A 20618-nucleotide genomic window follows, 5' to 3' on the forward strand; every position below is an offset into this window, starting at 1 on the left:
TGACACCTCTGAACCACAACAAACACAGGGACATGACCCTAAGGGTGCAGCAGTGGCACACACACACCTAGGTGGTTTCCACCGGCTCTCTAATCGGACTGAGGACCCACTCAATAAGATGGAAATCATGTCTAGTACTGGAAACCTAGCCAGCTACCCAGGGCTAGTGAAGTCATGGATCCTGGAGGAGAACCTCTAACTGCTACTTTTCTAAACCAGCATAATTTTAACTACATCATAAATATTGGTCCTTAAAGACACTGATAAGTGTAGTTATCATCCCTCACCAAGGAAACTTCTCCCTGCAAAAAATGGAGAACATTACAGAAAATTACAACCGATCAAAATGCACAGTTGTGGAGCCTGGTCCCAACAGATACAGCTACAACTCCCACACGTAAGGCTCAGAGATCGCTGAGGAAGAGGGGACCAAAAGATTGCAAGAGCCAGAGGAACAGGGAGTGTGCTGTGAGATCATGTCTCCTAGGAATGTCAGAAGCTACAACCAAGAAGTCTTACCAGCATGACTGCCTAAACATGAGCTGGACAAGGGCAACAGCAATAGGCGTGCCAAAGCAGGCAGGAGAAAGCCCAGGAGTCCTCGACCTACAGAAAGAACTCCGGGCAGCTAAGGAAGGCTGAGAGCAGGGGAAATCATCTTCTCCAGGGAAGAGCATGCCGGTTGGTTAGCCAATCCCAAACGGGCAGCCCTGAAAATATATATACAAGAAACATTATACAGAACGAGCAGGTTGATTTATGTATTTAGGAGAGTGTGTGTGTGTGCATGTGTGTGTGTGTGTGTGCGTGTGTGCGTGTGTGTGTGTGTGTGTGTGTGTGTGTGTGTGATACACACATATTTTTACTTACTTATATGTGTGTGTTTGTAAAATGACAATTAAAAGAAGAGGCCATGAATCTGAGAGAGCAAGGAGGGAGGGATGGATGGGAGGGTTTGGAGGGAGGCAAGAGAAGAGGGAATGATACAGTTATATCATAATCTCAAAAAAGAAAATAAATACCTCTAATAGAAGAGATGAACTCACTTTCCTCCTGTGATCCCTGCCTCTTGAAATACTCCATTGGCATTGGTGTGGATACAGACAGAGTGGGAGCCATCAGCGGGTTCTTGAGGGTTAGGCCAGTGCAACTCTTCTGCCCCCTGTCTGGAACTGTCTCTTAGGTCCCCAGCTACCTGCAAGGAAATAGTCTCTCCAGGGAGGGGAAGAGTACCTATCTGCTACATCCAAGGAGGGCCATCCCAGGATCCTGCCCCCGACCTGCTGTCCGTGGATGCAGGATTCTAAGCTGAACATGCCATCTCATAGCCGGCTCCAGTTCTCCATCTCCCCACTGGCACACACATTTACATTAAGTCATCCCCTCAATACCTTTCACCCTGCTTCTCTGACAGCTGATTTGCATTCCTTTCCTCTGTATCTTCTAAAGCAAAGAAGAAACTCCCAGCTTCCCTGACATTTGATAGAACCAGGGAAGCTGTTCCTACCTCAGAGAGATGTTCACTGCCTGATAATGTATATGAGGAATAGATCATTTACTTACGCTCAAAGCAGATGGACTTTATAAGGAGAAGTACTCTGTAACGCAGACATGGCTGGGAAGAATAAATCAAATCTTTCTGTGTACTTAGGGGAAAAGGAATTATTTAAATGTGGCCTCCAGCTTCAGAAGGCCCATTTATGGAACATGCAATCCTGCATCCTGACCACCAGGGGGAGCGCTAGGCCCATCTCTACACTGGTTCTATTTTTAGAGACTGATACTTGTCTCAAGGAAAAAAAACGAAGACATAAGACTACAATACTTTTTTTTTAATCAGACCAACTTATAAATTATTTGCGAGTCCAATAAAAGGCAATTATCAACATTTCCTACTATTTCAAGAGTAATATATTCTATGTTAGAAAAAGATTCAATTTATTCCTTGGCTATGATTCAGATGACAGAAAACTGTAAAGCTGGATGCTTGGGAGAGTGCTTGCTACAACAGAAGAGACCATTGTCTTCAAAGTTTCCCTCTTTTCTTCCCATCCATGAGGGCAAGCCATGCTTTTCTAAGTAGAGAGGTATGGTGTAATAGGACATGTGTGAACAAAACCCAGTCTGTGGCATTCTGGGACCACAGCAATCCAAACAGACTAAACAAGCTGAGATCTGAATACTCAGAGGTGAGAAGCATTAGGCATGATTTGCAGACATGTTGCAAACTTCTGAAACTCCAGGCAGTCAAGGGAGAGGTCCAGAGTCAAGAACAGAGGATGGTTCTACAAGGAAGGACCCGACACAAAGTCTGCTGTGAGGCCGAGAGGTGGGGCCTCACCAAATGCTCTGAAGCTGAGAGGTGGGGCCTCACCAAATGCTCTGAAGCTGAGAGGTGGGGCCTCACCAAATGCTCTGAAGCTGAGAGGTGGGGCCTCACCAAATGCTCTGAAGCTGAGAGGTGGGGCAGCATCGGCCTCATCGAATGGGTTTGGTCATTCAGCTTTGCCTGACCTTAGTTCTCTGTGCGTGATCACTGCGTGTTGATCTGACCATGTTCAACCCGCAAGCCTCATATTCATCTCTGAAGCTCATTCTCAACCTCGTCCCCTACCTTTCTACCTTCCTCAGCCTTTCTCTATGCCCATGGAGGCTGAGTCATAGACAACCATGGCCCAGATGGTGCTGTCAGGTTCCAGTTGGGAAGCTCCAGTGTGAGGTCCACGGTGAGGTAAGACAGTCAGAGTACCTCTCCTGCTCTCTTCCCATTGTGCTGTGGGTCACAGATTGCTGTGGGATGTTCTGTATGGCAAATGTGTTGCTGATTAGTCAATAAATAAAACACTGATTGGCCATTGGCTAGGCAGGAAGTGTAGGCGGGACAAGGAGGAGAATAAAGCTGGGAAGTGGAAGACTGAGTCAGAGAGACACTGCCAGCCGCCAGGATGACAAACAACATGTGAAGATGCCGGTAAGCCACGAGCCATGTGGCAAGGTATAGATTAATGGAAATGGATTAATTTAAGCTGTAAGAACAGTTAGCAAGAAGCCTGCCACGGCCATACAGTTTGTAACCAATATAAGTCTCTGTGTTTACTTGGTTGGGTCTGACGGCTGTGGGACTGGCAGGTGATAGAGATTTGTCCTGACTGTGGGCCAGGCAGGAAAACTCTAGCTACAACAGATAGTTCCTGTGTCCCCTTGCACCTTCTCACCACATAGTCCCTGTGTCCCCTTGCACCTTCTCACGCCTTGGCTTTGGAGTGTACCAGAAACTCCTCTGGTGGGAATGACCCCTGCTCTCCCTGGTCATGACCGCATCTCACTGGTTTCCTCAACCCTGTCCACACATCCCCATTCTCCTTTTGAATCCTGTGGGTGAACTATTTTCTACCAATGTCCAACTTTTATATCACCTCATTGTAAATACTTATTTATTGTCTTATTTTAAAAAGGAACTTACAATTTGTTAATGATATATTAAGTGGAAATCTTGTGAGTTATAATGAGAAAACACACAGAAAGGCACAACCTGGAAATGATAGGAAAACTAAGACAGTTGTCTGGCTTCACAACCTCTCCACTGGCCATCAGCAAGACACAAACGGAGCCCCTTGTTTTTCACAATGCCCAGATAAAGCAGAGCATCAATTCAGTTCAGAGTCTATAAAATACAACTAACCCAATTACCATGTGCACATTCAGCCGTGTGGAGCCGGGAGCTTTGGCCGAGTCTCTTTTGTTATAATGAGGGGTCTTATGTAGCACCAGGAAGAAGAGGCACACTGGAGGGAGTGGCTGTGCAGATGCTCCTGGCAAAGGGGACAGAAGGTGCCCCTGGGAATCCTAGAAGAGTATCCCATGCAGCCAGACCTCCCATCAAGACAGCTGCATGCAGCAAGTCTAGCGGTTTCAGCTGCAATGGTTGCTGGGCCTGCACCCCGTACCTGTGATTGACACGGCCCACCAGCAGCTTATTATTGGCATCTCTCTGCCTCTCTTCCTGCCAACAACCGGCTTCCTTCCATGTCTTTAGTCTTCCTCAGTGCTCTAGTTGTTCGGGTTTTCCCTTTGTCGTGATTTTGTTTGCATACAACACCACGTTATTGGGGGTCTCCGTTCTACCTAAGCTCCGTTTTCTGAATAGCCAACTCCCCTTCTGCAACTAATAACTGGATTCTCCTTGTGTCCTCAGAGGGCGCTATGGCTAGCCGCCTGTCTTTGGGCAGAACTGACCACGTGTGTCTACATGCTAACAGCCTTTGGTAGGGTTGTCTATACTCATATGACTGAAAGGTTAACAGGACAGAAGAGTTACCTGCTACTCATGGTGGCCCAGGGGCTGTGGTATAGGCAGGGAGTTGCCTCTGGTGAAGGAACACCGACCCACTGTCCACTTGGATTCCAGAAACATGGTGTTCTTCTTTTCACTGAAAGCACATACTGATTTTGCTTGACTGCGGTTCCCTGGACATCTCTCCATGGCTCAGTTCTCTGTAAAGGCTCGTCTACTCCAGTCTTGATAGCAGGACCCAGAGGTAGGGGAAATACGGCACAGGCCCAGAGAGTAGGAGTTGGAGTTTGGTGAAGCTGTACATCAGAAGTACACCAGAAATGGCCCCGGGTCTGCCAACAAATGCCGGGAGAAAGACAAGTTACCTCTGCCATTGAGCACAGCACCTGGTAACAAGCAAGGGCCACCAACTCAGGACCCGGATGAGGTGAGCTACAGATGGAGTCCTGAAAGGGTACTCGCTGAATGCAGGGGGCAGTCTGGAGAGTGAAGGCCTCCTCTGGGGAAGACTTCCCTGGAGAGTTCAGCAAAGGTTCACAATGGCTGAACTAAAGTTCTAATTCTACCACACAGCCATGTATGTCCTAGGACAAATCTGATGACTGAGCGTGTTTCTGTAGGTATGAAATGTGGACAGTAAGATCCGCCTTAAGGAGCTTTGACATGAAATCACGATTGGGTGGTTTTTAAGTCCCTGCACTGAGAATTGACACAGTTTTATGAGGACAACTGTTGGAGGGGGGCGTGGCTGCTAACCACGTTTGCTAACGTTTGCAACTAGGACTTGGGTTCCCGACAACTTGAGAGAAAAGCGATCCTTCAAAGCAATCCTGGGAACCCACGTCACCCCTGATGAGGCATCCAGGGCACCTCAGGAAGACGGGGCTGTGTGAGGCAAGCAGAGGCCAGGGTTACGTATGCATGCTTCCTGCAGCACAGTTGGCTATGGGTTGAATAATCTATAGCCAGGCTCAGATTTGAAAATAAATTTTTTAAAAAGGCAGCCATACAAGAACAGATAACAGCTCTCCCCAGGGGCACAGCAGGCTGAAAAGTGTTTTCTTGCGTGAAGGCAGGAGGATGGCTCAGTCCATCATAGCATAAGCCTGCCTCTGAAATCCTGGAGGGGTGAGGGGAAGCCCAGGCAACCTTGACCTGCTAGTCCAGTGCACCGGCTCTAACACCACCCTCGCTTGCTTCTCTGAGAGCTTTTGTTCAGGTGAGGATGGAATTTCACCTGTACTGTCCTGTCAGGGGCAGGCTACACAAGGCAGCTTAAGCTTGGTCTTCTTTGCCTGCTGGGGGAAGACGCTGTTCCCCTTCAGCCTAAGGGGCCATCTCTCTGGCAGGAGGGAGGGAGCCCTTACTGCCAGGCAAGGCTGAGGCTGAATTATCTCGCAGGAGCAATTGAAGCCTACCTTGGCTGGAGTCAGCCAGCGAGGCTGTAAAGCACTTCCCTGAGGCACTCCAGCACCCAATTTGGAGATGAGTGGGGATTTACATGATTCAACGGAATGTTTCTTTCCTGTGTCGGGGCTCAGTCAGTCGTGAAGGGGGAATGTGTGAGCAAAGCATAGCAGCTGTGTTAGAGCCTCGTTCTCATCTGGAGGGGCTAGCTGAGCCGAGGCCAAAAGGGCTGAGTCTTTTGGGGACCGTGCCCCAAGGTGGGGTGCAGCTGCTCCACTGTGACCTTGGAACACTCTCCTCATTGGGGTCAGGTGGATGTGTGAAGAAAACTTCTCAGTCTAAATCCACCGTACAAAGGATACCCAATTTACTGAGGACTTACGGGCTGTGCACTATGTTGTCACTTCCCTAACAATTCCTCCCCAGATCTCAACAAGACCTCTAAGAAGTAAGTCCTGTTACCCTCATGTACAGAGGAGGAAACTGAGGCTCAGAGGAGTGGTGAGTCTAAGGAGGCAGAGTTGGAGGGAAGGTCACTCTGATGACTCAGGTGGTGCCACCCCACTCTCTCGAGCAGTCTGGGATTTATACCAGATGTGTTTATTTCTACACACCTATGACTGAATTGGAGAAGAAAATGAGCCCGTATTTTCTAGAGATTCAGGGTCTCTAGAGGACCTCACTAGACTCAGGCTCATCGGGAACTGAGGGCTGGAGAGAGGTAGAGTCCACTACCATGCCTGTAGTGTAGAGGGCAGAGCTAGGAGCTGATGTTCCTAGACAGACTGGATTCAGATCTTTGCCGATCCATGTGCTAGGTGCAGAATTTACCCTTTCTGAGCCTCAGTTTCTTCACGTGTTCAAGAGATTGTCATAGAAATGTAGGGATAGTTGCTTGCCAGTATCATGACCTTGCCGTGCAGTACAGGCTCCCGAAATTCCAAGATGGCCACTGCTTTCATTATTACAGCGTAGCTAAACAAGCCACATCATTGTGGTCTAAGACAAGACACACCATTTATTTTGCTCATGAAGCTTCAATTTGGTCAGGATCAGCAGGATTGTCCCATCCCTGCTCTAAGCAGGACTAGCCGGTGGTTCCTCTGGGGATCCACTCAAATGGCTAACAAAAGCAGCTTGTCAGTTCCTTTCCATAGGGGACTACCGTGGCTCCCACATGATAATCATGGCTGGGATGGAAGACCAAGTATCCCAAAGTCAGAAGATAAAAGAAGCCAGTTTATTAAACCATGAGCCTCCTAGACTGAGGGAGGGGGCACTTCAGGGAGGAATATAAATGGGTTCAGCAATCACGTTTTAAAAGTGCCACAGTGGTCTGCCCTCTAACCACAATTTATTTTCATTTATTCCACATGCCTGCCATACTCACCACATCCCAGGAACCACAAAGCCTCATCCCAGTGTGATGGTAGGCTCAGGTTCAAGGTGCAGGATCTTGCCATCCATCAGGCCAGGCTGTCAATAAGGCTCCTTGAGTGCAGTGTCTGAGACAAAGCTCTTTCTGGATCAGTAGTCCCGTGAACTAGAAAGACAGGCCATTTGCATTCACAGCCAATGACAGTAGTCACACTCACAGGACAGTGAGGGAGTCCGGCTTGTCTGTGAGCATCTGGAGCAGGGGGTAGACAAGGCATTCTTGTAGGAGCCTAGCTTGGACTATGGACTAAGGAGGAGTTTGACCCTAGAAAATGGTTCCCATTCAAACCTCAACTCTGTCCTTAAGTGTAGGGGACAGTGGGTATGTCACTCAGGACTCTGTTTCCTTCTCCTTAGGATAAAATAATACTTTTTCCTTTGTTGGACTTGGGATAGTTAAATGAAGTATTGTGTTTGAAACTGTCCAACAAAGTGCAGGGTATAAATGACATATCTAGTTTATGAATAAATTGAGCATAATGATGTTTATCTCGTGGAGTGAACACAAGACTCAAAATACATGAAAGCGATCTGTGGGCTGTAAAGTTGGGGGAAAGAATAATGCATATGTTTGTATCTTTTGTTAGCACTGGCTGCCTCCTAATCATGCCCCAGCACCGGCAAGGTTGGGCCACCCTGCCCCGGGTGTTTGTATCTGTGGCATAACCTGCATAACCTATGGAAGAGAGCCACTAGCAGGATTTCAGCTCGGGGGCACCAGACTGGACCTCTGTTACTCCATTTGCTTTGCTCTTACATCACCAGATTTCATCCACAGGAGAGCACACTCAAACGTGGTGGGGAAACTTCCAGTGTGTGTGTGAATGCAGGCTTACACGTACTACACCATGTGTGTGTGGGTCAGAGGACAACCTTAGGTCTCTCAGTGTTGTTGAGACAGGGTCTCTCGTCATTGTTCTGTTGAATATGTCAAGCTAGCTAGCGCACAGGATTCTGGGATTCTCCTGTCTCCTTGTTCCATCTCCCTGCAGGAGAACTGGGGTTACGGATGTTGCTGCAAACATGTCCAGCTCTTACGTCGGTTCTGGTGACTCCACCTCATGTCCTCATGCTTGCAAGACAAGCATTTTTACCTGCCGAGCCTTTGCCCACCTAGGCAAGATTTCCGAGAAGACTGTCAAAGGAAATGAAAGGTCAGGAAACAGGGCGGTGTGTCATTTCTCTTGCTGAGAATGGATGGAACAAGAATGAATATGCTCAGTAGTGGGCAGAACAGAGTTCAAATCCAGATGCTGGCCCTTCTCAGCTCTCGATGTGAGAACATCTTCTTACACGAGAAATGGGGTAAATAGCCACCCAGGTGCTGCAGAATGCTCTCTTCAATGAGCACAGAGAGGCGGTGACAGACAGGCATTGCCTTACTGTCTTTGGGAGCACGGAGGCACAATGTTCTCATCAGCCTGTTGTGAGGATTGGGTGAGCTGTATGCAGAGCCCCTCTACAGGTAGGTAGGCTTGTAGAAAGTGTTCAGAAAATCCCAGTTACTGCTGCTGCAATCAACGATTTTAATTCCGGTAATAATACTGCTGATTCCACTTGACTGACAATCTCTGAACATGTCTGTAAGCTCAGAGACTCATGGGCTTCAGTGACGTACACTGATAAGGCTGGGAGCTTGTCTGCCGAAAGAACCAGGTACACACACAATCCACTGGCACCAAGCAAGGAGGTCGAACTGAAACAGAAAGGGAGCCATATGGAGGCCTGTGTGACTGATTGTGATTCTGTCAGTGGTCCAGGTGAGAATGTGTGGTAAAGTCTCAACAATGAGGATAGCGGCGGCATTTTTAGGCAGTGAGAAGCAGGACCTGCTGCAGGTTTACTGCACACCTCAGACTGGGACTACAAACCAGCAGTGGTTTCATTTCTTTCCTGGACAGGGCTTCCAGCTAGGCTCTGCCTTTAAATCCACTTTCCCACATCGGATTTTTGGTCACACTGAATAGTGAGGGTAGACTTGATCTTGGATTTTAACTCTTTGTCTTAGCTGTATGACTCCACAGTCCCCACCTAATATTGCTTGCTTGGCTACTTCAGCAGGATGCCTGCCTTTAGAAACCAGGAAGCACCAGCCTTTCTGTTTTCTTAAGTTCCTAAACTCTCAGGCACGCCCTTAAGAACTTCTTCACTGGATTTCTCTTCATATAGGGGTGGTGCCGCGCGGCCATCTCAAATTCTGAAGCACATCATTTGACAGTGGCCCAGAATGTCAGGAGATGTATTGGCTAGCTATTACCATCGTAGTGCTGTGTAATAGCTATCCCCAATTTGGAACCACATTCTTTCCCACTGATCTGTGATCCACTAGGCGGCTCAGCTTCAAGCCAAGGCAGTGGAAGGGCTAGCTGGTGAGATCCAGATTTCCAAGAGCAACTTTATTTCAAGCTGAACGTGTACGGGCTTGCTGGGCTATCCGGCCTTGCTGGGCTACCCATTCTGTCTCTTATCTAGGACTAGAGAACTATCTAGATAAGAGTGACAGCACTTCTGCATGTCATGCCCTCATCCAACTGTCCAAAGGCATGAAAGGAAATGCAGACTCTCCTTGAATGTTTCTTCTGTTTCATCAAAGTGATCTTTCTCAGAAGTTACTACTAGCAAAATTACCTTTGCTTCTCACCAGTGAGGGCTGGGTCTTGTGCCCCCTTCCTAATGAGTCCCGGGGGTGGAGGGTGGGGGTGGGAGGGGGAGATTAAGACAGTGGGCTTGGAAAAAATCTTGTTCAATATAATATTTCTTATAAAAATGAGTAATCCTTCTTCAGGTTTGAACATCACTCCTAGGAATGAGCAATAACTACACTCAGGTTAAGAGTAAGCCAACAAAAAGAAATGAGTTGGGGGAGAGGGGAAGAAAGGACCATCTTTGGATTTTCTGCCTAACTCAGCTCCTCAAACACAATTGCACATTTTCCATAATGTAGTGTGTGCAGGGCTTGAGGGCTGCATCAGAACTGCAGTCAGGAAATTAAAAGCATTTGCAGTAAGAAATTTCCCAATGTTGATAACAGCATGCTATAATTACTGTCGGTAATTAGCTATTACTAATACTTAGGCAGAGCCCACTAAGTGCCATGCACCTTTCTGAGGGCCTCAAACACATTACATCATCGTCATCTGCTACTCGAGAAGGTGGATGCAGACAACTTTTTGATATTCATGCCTTTGTCTTGATTTATTTATTTTTATTTCATGTGTATGGGTGTTTTGTCTGCATGGATGTCTCTGTACCACAATTCCCTCAGAAGCCAGAATCCCCAGGACCTGGAGTTACAGACAGTTGTGAGGCCTTGTATACGTGCTGGGACTCAACCCCTAGTACTTTGGAAGAGCAGCCAGTACTCTTAATGGCTAAGTCATCTCTGCAGCACCATTATATTCTTCCCACACTGACCCTGGGCTTGGCCGCTGTGATGGAAGAACTCTCTTTGGCGGTGAGCTGTTATGTCGGTAAGAAGCCCTGGCTAAATGCCTGAGTGAAGTGAGTCCACACACATAAAGACCAAGGAAGGCAGCGGGTGGGGGATGGTTTAGTCTCAGTTGAGCTTTCTGCTAGATGAAGTCTGTTGATAACCTTTGTCAAATCCTGATAATAAATCAGCATCCCCAGCCGCTGGACCCGAGGGGTTTGTTACACAGCAGTGAAACAGGAATAGTTGTTTCAGAAAACGTGTGCAAATTCCTTGGACAGTTTTTGTGAGGGACTTTATTGTTTGTGAACAGTGAGCAAAGCTTGAGTGTTGATGATGAACCTGTGAGTTTCTTTCCTTCATGCATCTGACAGCTAGAATATTGACTGGCCGCTTTGTTCCAGGCTGTGTTCTTGGTGCTGGGACACTGCGAGGAGCGGACACGATGCTTTCACATTTATAACCGAAGTTCACCCTCTCTGATGCTGCACTAACAAGATCAGTAGTAACCCCTAAATATATCATTTATTGTTTTATAGCTTACTGTGTACTTTCCTCATCTAAACCTGCTATAACTGTTTCTGCAATGCCCCAAACAGGGGCCATAGACAGGCTTTGAAATCAGACTAACCTGGTCTCAAATCCTCTCTTCACTTCTTCTTTGGACCTCAGTTTCTTTGTATCTGGGTTGTGTTTTCCACCTAAAGCTACCACAAAGGTTACAGGAAGACCACCAGTGCTTGATAATGCCTGTGTCTTTTTTTCTGCCCTCATACACTGGATATCTACAACCAAATCATGACAATTTTCATCAGAGAGCATGTCATGGGTGGTCAAGTATTTTTCTGTTGCTGTGATAAAACATTCTGACCAAAAGCAACTTTGGAAAGGACAGGTTTGTTTGGTTTATACTTCCACATCACAGTTCATCACTGTAGGAAATCAGGGCAGGAACTTGAACCAGAAACAATGAAGAAATACTTCCTGCTGGCTTACTCAGGGTCATGCCCAGCTAGCTTTCTTATATAACTCTGGACTACCTGCCCAGGGAATGGTGCTCCCCCACAGTGGTCTGGGACTTCCTGCATCAATTAATAATCAAGGCAATCCCCCACAAACATGCCCCCAGGCCAGCATGTTCTGGACAGTCCCTCAACTCCCTTCTCAGGCTGTGTCAAGTTAACCATTAAAACTATCTAGGACAATGCACATCTGGTCTAAACCCTTTCCTATGTTCTAGGACTCAGACGTGGATCTGCCTATACTGAGTCCTCTGCACATGTCCTGATTGCTTGATCCTTTGCTTTGGAAGGCTGAGTCATGACCCTCACCCACAGAGTTTTGCCAAAGGTTGTCATGTATATTGCCTCAGTGATACTTCCCAGTTGGCCTGTGAGGCAGGTGGCCTTAGTCTCATTTTACAGTCAATATACCTAAGACTCAAAGAGGAACTTAGGCAAGGTTAGCAAGGTTACAAAAATCAGTAGTCTAGTATGCTTTGCTTTGCAACCTTGGTCCTACACCTGCTGTCTTTTGCTCCTTGTAAGTTCTGTGCACTGCCTTCCTGCTGTATTGGCCCCCACCCGCATCCTGGGCATCATACTGTCTTATAAAGGAGCTGCTGATGTGAAATCCAGAGTATTACCAAAAAAAGGGGGCCTGCACATTGTTGGTTTTTCTTGCAATTGTGTTCATAGATGGAATTAACACTCACCCAGGAGCTGCTGAAATCCACTCAGCCAGAACCATGAGCGGTGAGAAGGGGACTGACCAAATTTGTTTACAGTGCTGTGTTAATCCGGTGCTGTCTCTCACTCCACACAGCCTGGTTTATGAGCGAGGAGAAGGTCTAATTATAGACTGACAGCCCAGAGTGCCTCATGGGAAGACACACGTTGAAGAAAAGTATTCAGAGAGACTTGAATGGCTTAGGGATGTATGTCTGTATATGTGTGTGTGTGTGTGTGTGTGTGTATTATGTGTGTGATGTGATGTAGACATATATTTATGCCCTCTGCCAATTTTACACTTCTAAAAGGGATTTCCTAGATCAGGATGTATAGAATCCTGGAAATTCAGACAAAGAAAGTGTAGAGATGAGCCACCCCCAGGTACGGACACTGAGGTTCAGAGAAGTCAAATCACTTAATGTGTCCCTGGCTCTGGCTGGCATAAGAATGAGGCACCTGACTCCAGAGCATCCGAGTCCTTCCAGTTTTTCTCCCCAGAGGGACTTCTCACTGTATGGCAGGTGCGCAGCCTTGGGGTCTGCTAGTCTGTCCCTCAGCTGGTCTCAGTCCCTCCCAGTCCATCCTCTTGTGGCCCTTGGAGGGCAAAGTGCAAGTCTGATGGCAGAGCTCTCGGCTTCAGTTTCTTAAGGCTGTCCTCACGTCCTCAGGAACGGCATTCATCTCAGCCCTAACACAAAGACAAATGCGCCAAACCACCGTCCCTTTGATGTGAATCTTGTCTGTCCTGCCAGCTCTGCTTAGGTATGATCTGTTTCTACCTACACAGTGGGGAAAATCCCACCTTGACTGGGCTCCTGGATTCACCAATGTGGCTTCCTTTGTCTAGAATGTTCTATTTTCTTTCTTTGTCTAGAAAACAAAGCTGCATCAAACAATTTCCTAGTCCTCTCCCTATGTCCACCCTAAAGTCCAGTCATACATATTCCCCAGATCACAGATAGCCCAATCTTGGCACTTGCTCTCAATACCAGCCATGGCACACTGTGATAGGCAGGGGCTGTGCTTTTCATCTCTAGTGCCCACCTGTGTTTAACTCCAGCCCTGGATGGAGTTAGTGCAGTAGCTGACCCATTGCCATGTGATAGGGTAGTGAAGGGAACCAGCTTGGTCAGGCCCCTCAGGACTCTTATTCTGAGTGATCAGTCCATTTAGTCATTATTGGCCTGGACGTAAAGCTTATGATATATATTTTTGCACATGCCAACTATGTGTGCTGTGCATGGGGAGACATATGCATATTTGTCTGTGTGGACACACATGCACGTGAGTGCTAGTGCACATGTCTATGCCTATATAGGGGTCAGAGCTTGACATGGAATGTCTTCCTTGATTGCTGTCTACCTTATTGAGGCAAAGCCTCTCACTTAAGCCCTGAGCTCACTGATTTGACTAGTCTAGTGAGCTAGCTTGCTTCAGGCACCCCCTGCCTTGGTCTCCTGAGCACTAGGATTACAGTCAGGCCACCAGACAGGCCGACATTTACATGGGTGCTGGGGATTTGAACTATGGTCCTCACACTTGTGCAGTCAGTGCCTTAGGGAGCCATCTCAACAGCCTCAAGCCTATGGTGTTTTTAAGAGCATGATTAGCTATATACTAACAGCACATGGATGCTGAAAATTAATATAGGAATGGTGCACACACTTTGGTACACTGTCAGATTCTCAGCAACCCTCACATTGTCTCCCGTCACCCTGGGTGCTGACTGAGAGCATGGCTCCACCTGAGTGAAAGGCCCCCAGATGGGGTTTCTGAAGCAGCACAACGTACAGAAGAAGGGGAAGGGAAAGGAGCACAGAGGGGAAGGGGCTCCCGTCATAATTTTGCCTGTGATTATGGGTTCATTGTATTTACAAACTAATAACCATATTGCCCAAAGTTTTGCAGCTGGGTAATGGTGGTATTGAGACCAGGTGTGTTGGACTTAAAAGCCCAAACAAGTGCACCTACTATGTGTCCATCAGCACGAGAAATATACAAGTAATTTTAATCATGTCCTATACCTTCATATTTCATGTCACATGGGGACAACAGGCAGCAGACAACTCATTGTGGGAGGGAATGGAGGGCAGGGAGCTAAGGACACTGCTGAGAATTCCCTGCACTTGGTGACACACAGCTCACTCATTTCTAGTCTGTATGGATTTGAATTCCCCCGCACACACCATGTCTGCACCAGAGGCCAATGAAGCTGTTCTGGCTTTGGAGAGCTAGTTTGTCCACTGAGTTTCACATACCGAGTCAGGAACAGCTCTGCCTCATAGGAGGACACAGATATCACAAGCAGGCTAAATGAAAAGCCACCACATTGGTGGTCTTTGAGTGAGGAAATATGGCCAGGCTCTGTGAAAACAGGGGAGGGGCCACGCTGCACCAATCTGTGAGTGAAAACCTCATGCAGGAGAGAACTGACCCGTGGATGAAGAATTAGCTCTGGTTCAAAGTTAACTTCGCTTTTTACTGTTGCCCATTTCCAATGAGGATTTCCCAAAGGACCACCCAGATTTGGCCAGAGTCACTTAGAATGCTGAATCCCTTCCTGGAGAACAGGTCTTTAATTCTACTGTAATGAGCCAGACATTGACTCCTCATCCCATGTCCTTAAATGCAAATACCAAGCTCACTTGGAGGTAGATAGCAGCAGGCATGAATTAGCCCATCCTAATGTCTTTTGGCTGCAGCCAGGAACTGGTGAGGCGATCTGGAAGAAAACAGATATAATAGATCTACAAACAGTAGAGAGAGGAAGTAGGGAAGGCAATGGGCAGGACATGTTCATTTACTACCTCCAAACTGTGCCATGTACTGTGTTGGGCAGTCTGTAGGCTTATGCACCGAGAACTTAGAATATTGTGGTACACACGCATATGCGCGCGCACACACACACACACACACACACACACACACACACACACACACACACTCTCCTCAGCAGCAGCACCAGTGAACCCTCACATAAAGCTGTTTCCCTGATGATCCATATTGATACCAAGTAGTAAGCTCCTGGGAAGAAGCATACTTGTTGTGGTCATTGTGAGATTGAAGTTGTCATTCTGAGTCCTTCCCAGTTATAAACCCTTGAGGTACTATTGGAACCTAGGCAGAGATGGGGGGTGGGACCCACTCTCCCTGGCCTCCTTGTATTTGGAATTATTATTGCAGCTCTTGCTGGAAGCACCTGCCTTCTAGGGGGACTCAGCCTCAGTCCAAGGCGCCTAGGTGTGGGCTGCCCACACTCTACCTTCCTTTGACCGTTTCTTCGGCAGCCCTGGGCTTTCTGCCCTCCTCCCTAGCCTCTGTGCTGGAAGGAAATCTCCCATGCATATAAATGAAGAAAAATAGATACAGAGACTGGGAGTCACTGTTTCAACAAGGCAGAAACAGCTGTTCAAAGTGCCCGCCTGTGAACAGATTCCCTCATTTGGTGTTTAATCTTGTCCTATTAGGAAAACATTATTTTATCTGTTTTACGGATGATGAAGCCAAGGCTAGGAGATAGGAGCTGGTTAGCAGCACTTTCTGACCTAATGCTGTGTTCTTTGTACCCCAGGGAATAGCTTCCTTTCGAATTAGGTTTGCAGATTCAGATCTCCTATGTGATTGTGCTACTGCAGGCCCAGCACAGGATTGGGGAGAACTTCTCAAAGCTTACCAGAGAGAGCACAAGCCCAGATGTCGTGGTTGCAGCCGCACGAGTCAGCACGGACATGCTCTGTTCCGAGGCCATAACTCACAGGCTGATTTCAATAGTGAAGAGTGTTTTTACAAGACAGGCAATGCATTTCCAAAATGAATTACCATCTTCCTGTTGATTCTGCACAGTAGTTCACAACTGTCACTGACAGCAGGATGCTACAATTAAGGTGAAATTCGAATATGCAAACCCAACAATTTCTTTTGGCATTTCCCATTCATCTTAGAAAATTTTGGCTGAAGCAGATGGGTGTCCCCACCCCAGTGCTCTCTACACGCTCTCTTATAGAGAGGCACCGCACAATTCCACCGACCACCCCACCTCTCTTCTTTGAGATATGGTCTTTTCATGTATCCAAGGCTTGCGTTGGACTTTTTGTCCCCCGCCTCAGTTTCCTGGGTGCTGGGATTATAGGAGTGTGCTACTCTATATAGTCCAGAATCTCTCCTTTAATCTCATTGCGATTCATTTTATTTTGGCTCCTTTGTTTCTGGAAATAATATTCATGTCTGCTAATACGTAGTAAACTGGGGTCCAGACTTGTTACTGGAAGATCTAGCCTCAGCCTGACATGGCACTTTGTAGTTGTAAAACTAGATCCAAACAATCTCAGGTTCATTGATTGAAAGACTATGCATCCATGATTCAGACTCATTCTGTGAGGGATTGGAGCTGATCTGGTTACCCACTCTAAACCTCCGTGTCTTCATCTCCAAAATTATAGTAGTGTTCCTGGCATTGCAAGACTTCCTGTGAGGATTGGAGTTATGGGAGGTGGCAGGCACAGGGCCTGGTACCCCATGGTTCTTAGTTATTCTGACTTCCAGAGATCCCACAAGATCATTTTGAGGGGGTTAGCAAGATGGCTCAGTGAGTAAAGGAGCTTGTTGTAAAAGGCCTGAACTGAATCTCTAGGACCTATGGTGGAAGGAGAGAACTAACTTCTGAAAGCTGTTCTCTGATCCCCACATGTGTGCTGTGGCATGTGCCCATGTACACACACACACACACACACACACACACACACACACACACACACAATGAAATAGTAAAAAGATAATTTTGAAGATAAAATGATAAAATGCAAGTATTGTGAAAATGATCTATTTTAATAGATCATTTGATAGCCATGCATCAATAGTTTCTGTTGAAGATCCAGTACTGATGGCATGAGAGATTATAAGGAAAAATCAGGTACAGAACTTACCACATCTTAGGCTCACTTTCCAGAGAGCCTTCACACTCTAGTAAGCAATAGGAGAAAAAGTAAAAGTCCTTTGGTGTGGTTCTGTTTCTTCCATGGGATCACTGGTGCATTGGTCCATGAGTATGGAGGAAGCAGAAGTTGGGAAACAGGGTTCAGACGGAGAAAATGGAGAAAGCCCTCCAGGAGATGACTTTGGTGACTCAGCTCAGCTTTATTCCAGTGTATAGGAAATATATAGGATTGGGGAGCCTGGGGACAAACCCTAATTTGCATTAAGTGACATGCTCCTATCATAAGGCTTTGTATGGTATGTGTCAGCAGGGTCCTATAGCAGAGCTCCTAGTACAAGTCTTAGTTATCATATGTGCAGCAGGGGAAAGACTCCTAGCAGGAAACTGTGCCAAGGGCTACCCTAGAGATAAATCAGGCATCCAGGCTTAGAGACAGCTTTCAGATAAGGTCAGTCCTCTGGGCCCAGAGACATTCTCTAGATAAGGGCAGGCAGAGAGCGGGAAGTCTCGCTGGGGCAGAAGTGGGGAGTCCTCATGTTGTCGAGCTTTGGAGGAAGCTGCTAGGCCACGATGGACTGCAACCCCTGACCAGCAAGAACTTCCAACACTCTTGCCATGTTTATGAGGCTTAGACAACAAGGCAACAACTTCTAACTGAAGCCATCTGACAGAGAGCCATGATAAACCTGACTTTGAGAAGACACTTGACAGAAAGATGGGGTGATGGCTAAAGATGGTTCTGGCGGAAGAGACAAGATGAACTAAGTCAGCAAATGGGAGGAAGGCAGGAGGCACCTAGATCGTACCAGAAGGACAATAAGATGATGCTTCAGGTGGGCTGAAGAAGCAAAGTTGGGCGCAATCCTGTTTGGGGAGGAGTTGAGACTTTCGATTCATAGACAGTGGGGAGCCACAGAAGACACTGGAGCAGGAAAGTGATGGCAGATTTCATTTTCTTGAAGATGAGCTCAGCCCAGGTGGAGGCAGGAGACATGAGGCCCAGCAGGAGTCAGTTGAGAGTTCCCGGGACGGGGAGGGGGCCTGGAATGGTTTATGGTAGTGAGGGTAAAGCAAGGAGGAGGGAACTTTACAGAGGAAAGCAATGTAATTTAAATGACAATATTGGAGGGTGTGGGGGAGGGGTGACTAAGGCCCTGCGGCAGGAATCCTAAACGTCACTGAGGTTTGGGGTAAGGAGGACAGTCACTAGGTAAACTTCAAGAGGGAGGTGGTCTAAAAAGAACAAGCCCTTATCATACACTAAAAAGAAGAGGGACCCAGGAGTCCAGGGAAGAAGAAGGCAGGCCAGACTCTTGTACATAGGGTCTCCCACATATTGACACTTGAGGTCAGATATCTTTCTCTGTAGTGGGGACCATTGTGCATTGTGGGATGTTTAGCTACATCCCTTGCCTCTATCCACTGGATGCCAGTAGCACTCCCTCCCTCCCAGGGGAGCAATCACAAGCATCCTGAGTACTGCCACATGGTCTTTGGAGGGCCATGATACCCCTACTTGACAAGACAGTGCTATGGGAGGTCTGTTTCCCATAAGGAAATTTATGGAAGTGATTGGAGACCCTGAGTTCCAGTCCCAGGGAAATCTGCATGTCTGGGACAAGAACTTTGTCATACATTGGATGTTGGGGCTTAGGAGAAAGGTGGGGTCCAGATACACTACTCTGAGCTGCCCAAGAGTGCCCAGACATAACACTCCCACCTCCACCTTTGCAGACACAGCACAGAAAATGCCAACTTGCTTTCTTGTGGACTAAAGAAAAAAAGAAAGTTTTCAAATGATGTATACACACAGGAAAACTGAGGCTAAGAAGACCTAGGGAATCAAAACTGAAGAGAAGTGGGAAGCGGACAGACACAGTCTCAGTGTCCTTCTAGCATTCAGAACTGGGGCTCACATCTGCCTCTGAGGAAAGGAAAGGAGCCACTACTGACTGCCTTTCTCAAGTTTCCACGTATGAGTCAGTAATGCGTTTCTCAGGCATTCAAGCTACTCATTGTGTTGCCCCATTGAGGTCAGTAATGATAAAACTGGTTAATCCTACTAAGACAAACTTATACCTCTCCAAGCACAGCAAGACAACTGTACATTCTTGAACCAGTTAGTTAACTGACCTGAGCTCCCACTTCTTCAGTGGCAGTATGGACTTAGTCCTTTTCGTGGGGCAAACTACTTGATCAAAGATTAAATACGAGACATATGAAGTGCCTGTCATATAGTAGTATTTAATGGCTTTTGACTATTTGCTCATTTATCTTCTGTCCATCTCCATTTACTTGATTTAATTTATGTCTAGAAGAGTGGGAGAGTATATCTAGGTACAGCATCTTCAGTGCAGATGTGTTGGCTATGATTGGCATTATAATTCCAGAGAGAGTTTCTAAAGATGTGTATTTAAGACATCTGGTCCCCTTGAGACATAAATAGGCTGGATCTTAATGATACTCAGTGTTTGTATCAAAAGTAGAAAGTCCAGTGAATTGCATGCATTCTCAGGCTCCAGATGTTTGGTAATGGATAGCAGAACCTCTGTGAAATATCCCTGCACTCTCCTGGATGGTTGCATCTGAGCCGATGTGCCAGATGAGCCTTGAGCCTTGCTGCTGTCTTGAACAACAGACTCATCTGATCTCAGAAGCTCCAAGAGCCACTTGAAAACACTGGGGTTCTTATAACTGTATCTTGGTTTTGCATTTTGTCTCTCTCTGGAAAGAAAACTCTTTACTGAACCAATTTTAGTTAAATATTACCTTCCCTTAGCCATGTGGGTATTTTCCAAAAAGGGCTAAAGGGCTCGGGGCCATTTTAAAGGTATTTAGCTAATCAATACCTTGGTTACTAGTTAATCACATTGAATGGGAACTGATGAACTTCTGGCTATTTTAAACATCTGAAAGATGTTTGGGGTTCCAGCCTGAAGATACCTACAACTTCTAAAGTAGGCCATTTTCTTCTTTTACGTAGATGCCAGATGGTGACTTCTGGATGAGATGTTTGCAGTTGCTTTCTTTGGCTTGTCTTTGATTGCATGGCACCCCAGCATAACTGCACAAGAGAAGGTGAACCAGTAAGTAGGCTTCAGGTCTCTGCAAAAGTGGGATCCTCTGCTGGGGGACAGGGATACTGCGATGTTGGCAGTAGGCTGTGTTGGTATGGAATAGAACCTCTCTTCATACTGTTACTAATCCAGTAAAGGAGTTAGAACAGGAAAAAAACCAGTTAGCTATAATCTGATCAGTCCAGCTATAAATGGCCATTCTTAATACGCAGCAGTGGGGTAATCCAGATTAAATCATTCAATCTCTCTGATTCTCAGTCTTCCTATCTGTAGACTGAGACTTATAATACCTCTTCTCTAACAGCTAATG

At 46.8% G+C, this 20618-nt stretch overlaps 2 protein-coding genes across 3 annotated transcripts in view; one reads left to right on the forward strand and one right to left on the reverse strand.

Moving 5' to 3' along the window:
* Positions 1–20183: 20183 nt before the first annotated feature.
* C8b (complement C8 beta chain) overlaps positions 20184–20618 on the reverse strand; it is a 103001-nt gene continuing 102566 nt past the window's right edge. Inside the window, exon 14 of the mRNA XM_052717196.1 lies at positions 20184–20295. The gene's annotated coding sequence lies outside the window, so the exon portion shown is untranslated. The remainder of the gene's footprint in view (positions 20296–20618) is intronic.
* C8a (complement C8 alpha chain) overlaps positions 20229–20618 on the forward strand; it is a 59631-nt gene continuing 59241 nt past the window's right edge. For both annotated transcript variants that reach the window (XM_052718294.1, XM_052718293.1), the window contains exon 1: positions 20229–20317. In XM_052718294.1, the coding sequence (XP_052574254.1) occupies positions 20241–20317 (77 nt within the window). In that variant the 5' untranslated portion in view covers positions 20229–20240. The remainder of the gene's footprint in view (positions 20318–20618) is intronic.

Source organism: Peromyscus californicus, unplaced genomic scaffold, assembly GCF_007827085.1.
Source record: "Peromyscus californicus insignis strain IS unplaced genomic scaffold, ASM782708v3 Scaffold_5__1_contigs__length_169319896, whole genome shotgun sequence".
Classification (NCBI taxonomy): Eukaryota; Metazoa; Chordata; class Mammalia; order Rodentia; family Cricetidae; genus Peromyscus; species Peromyscus californicus.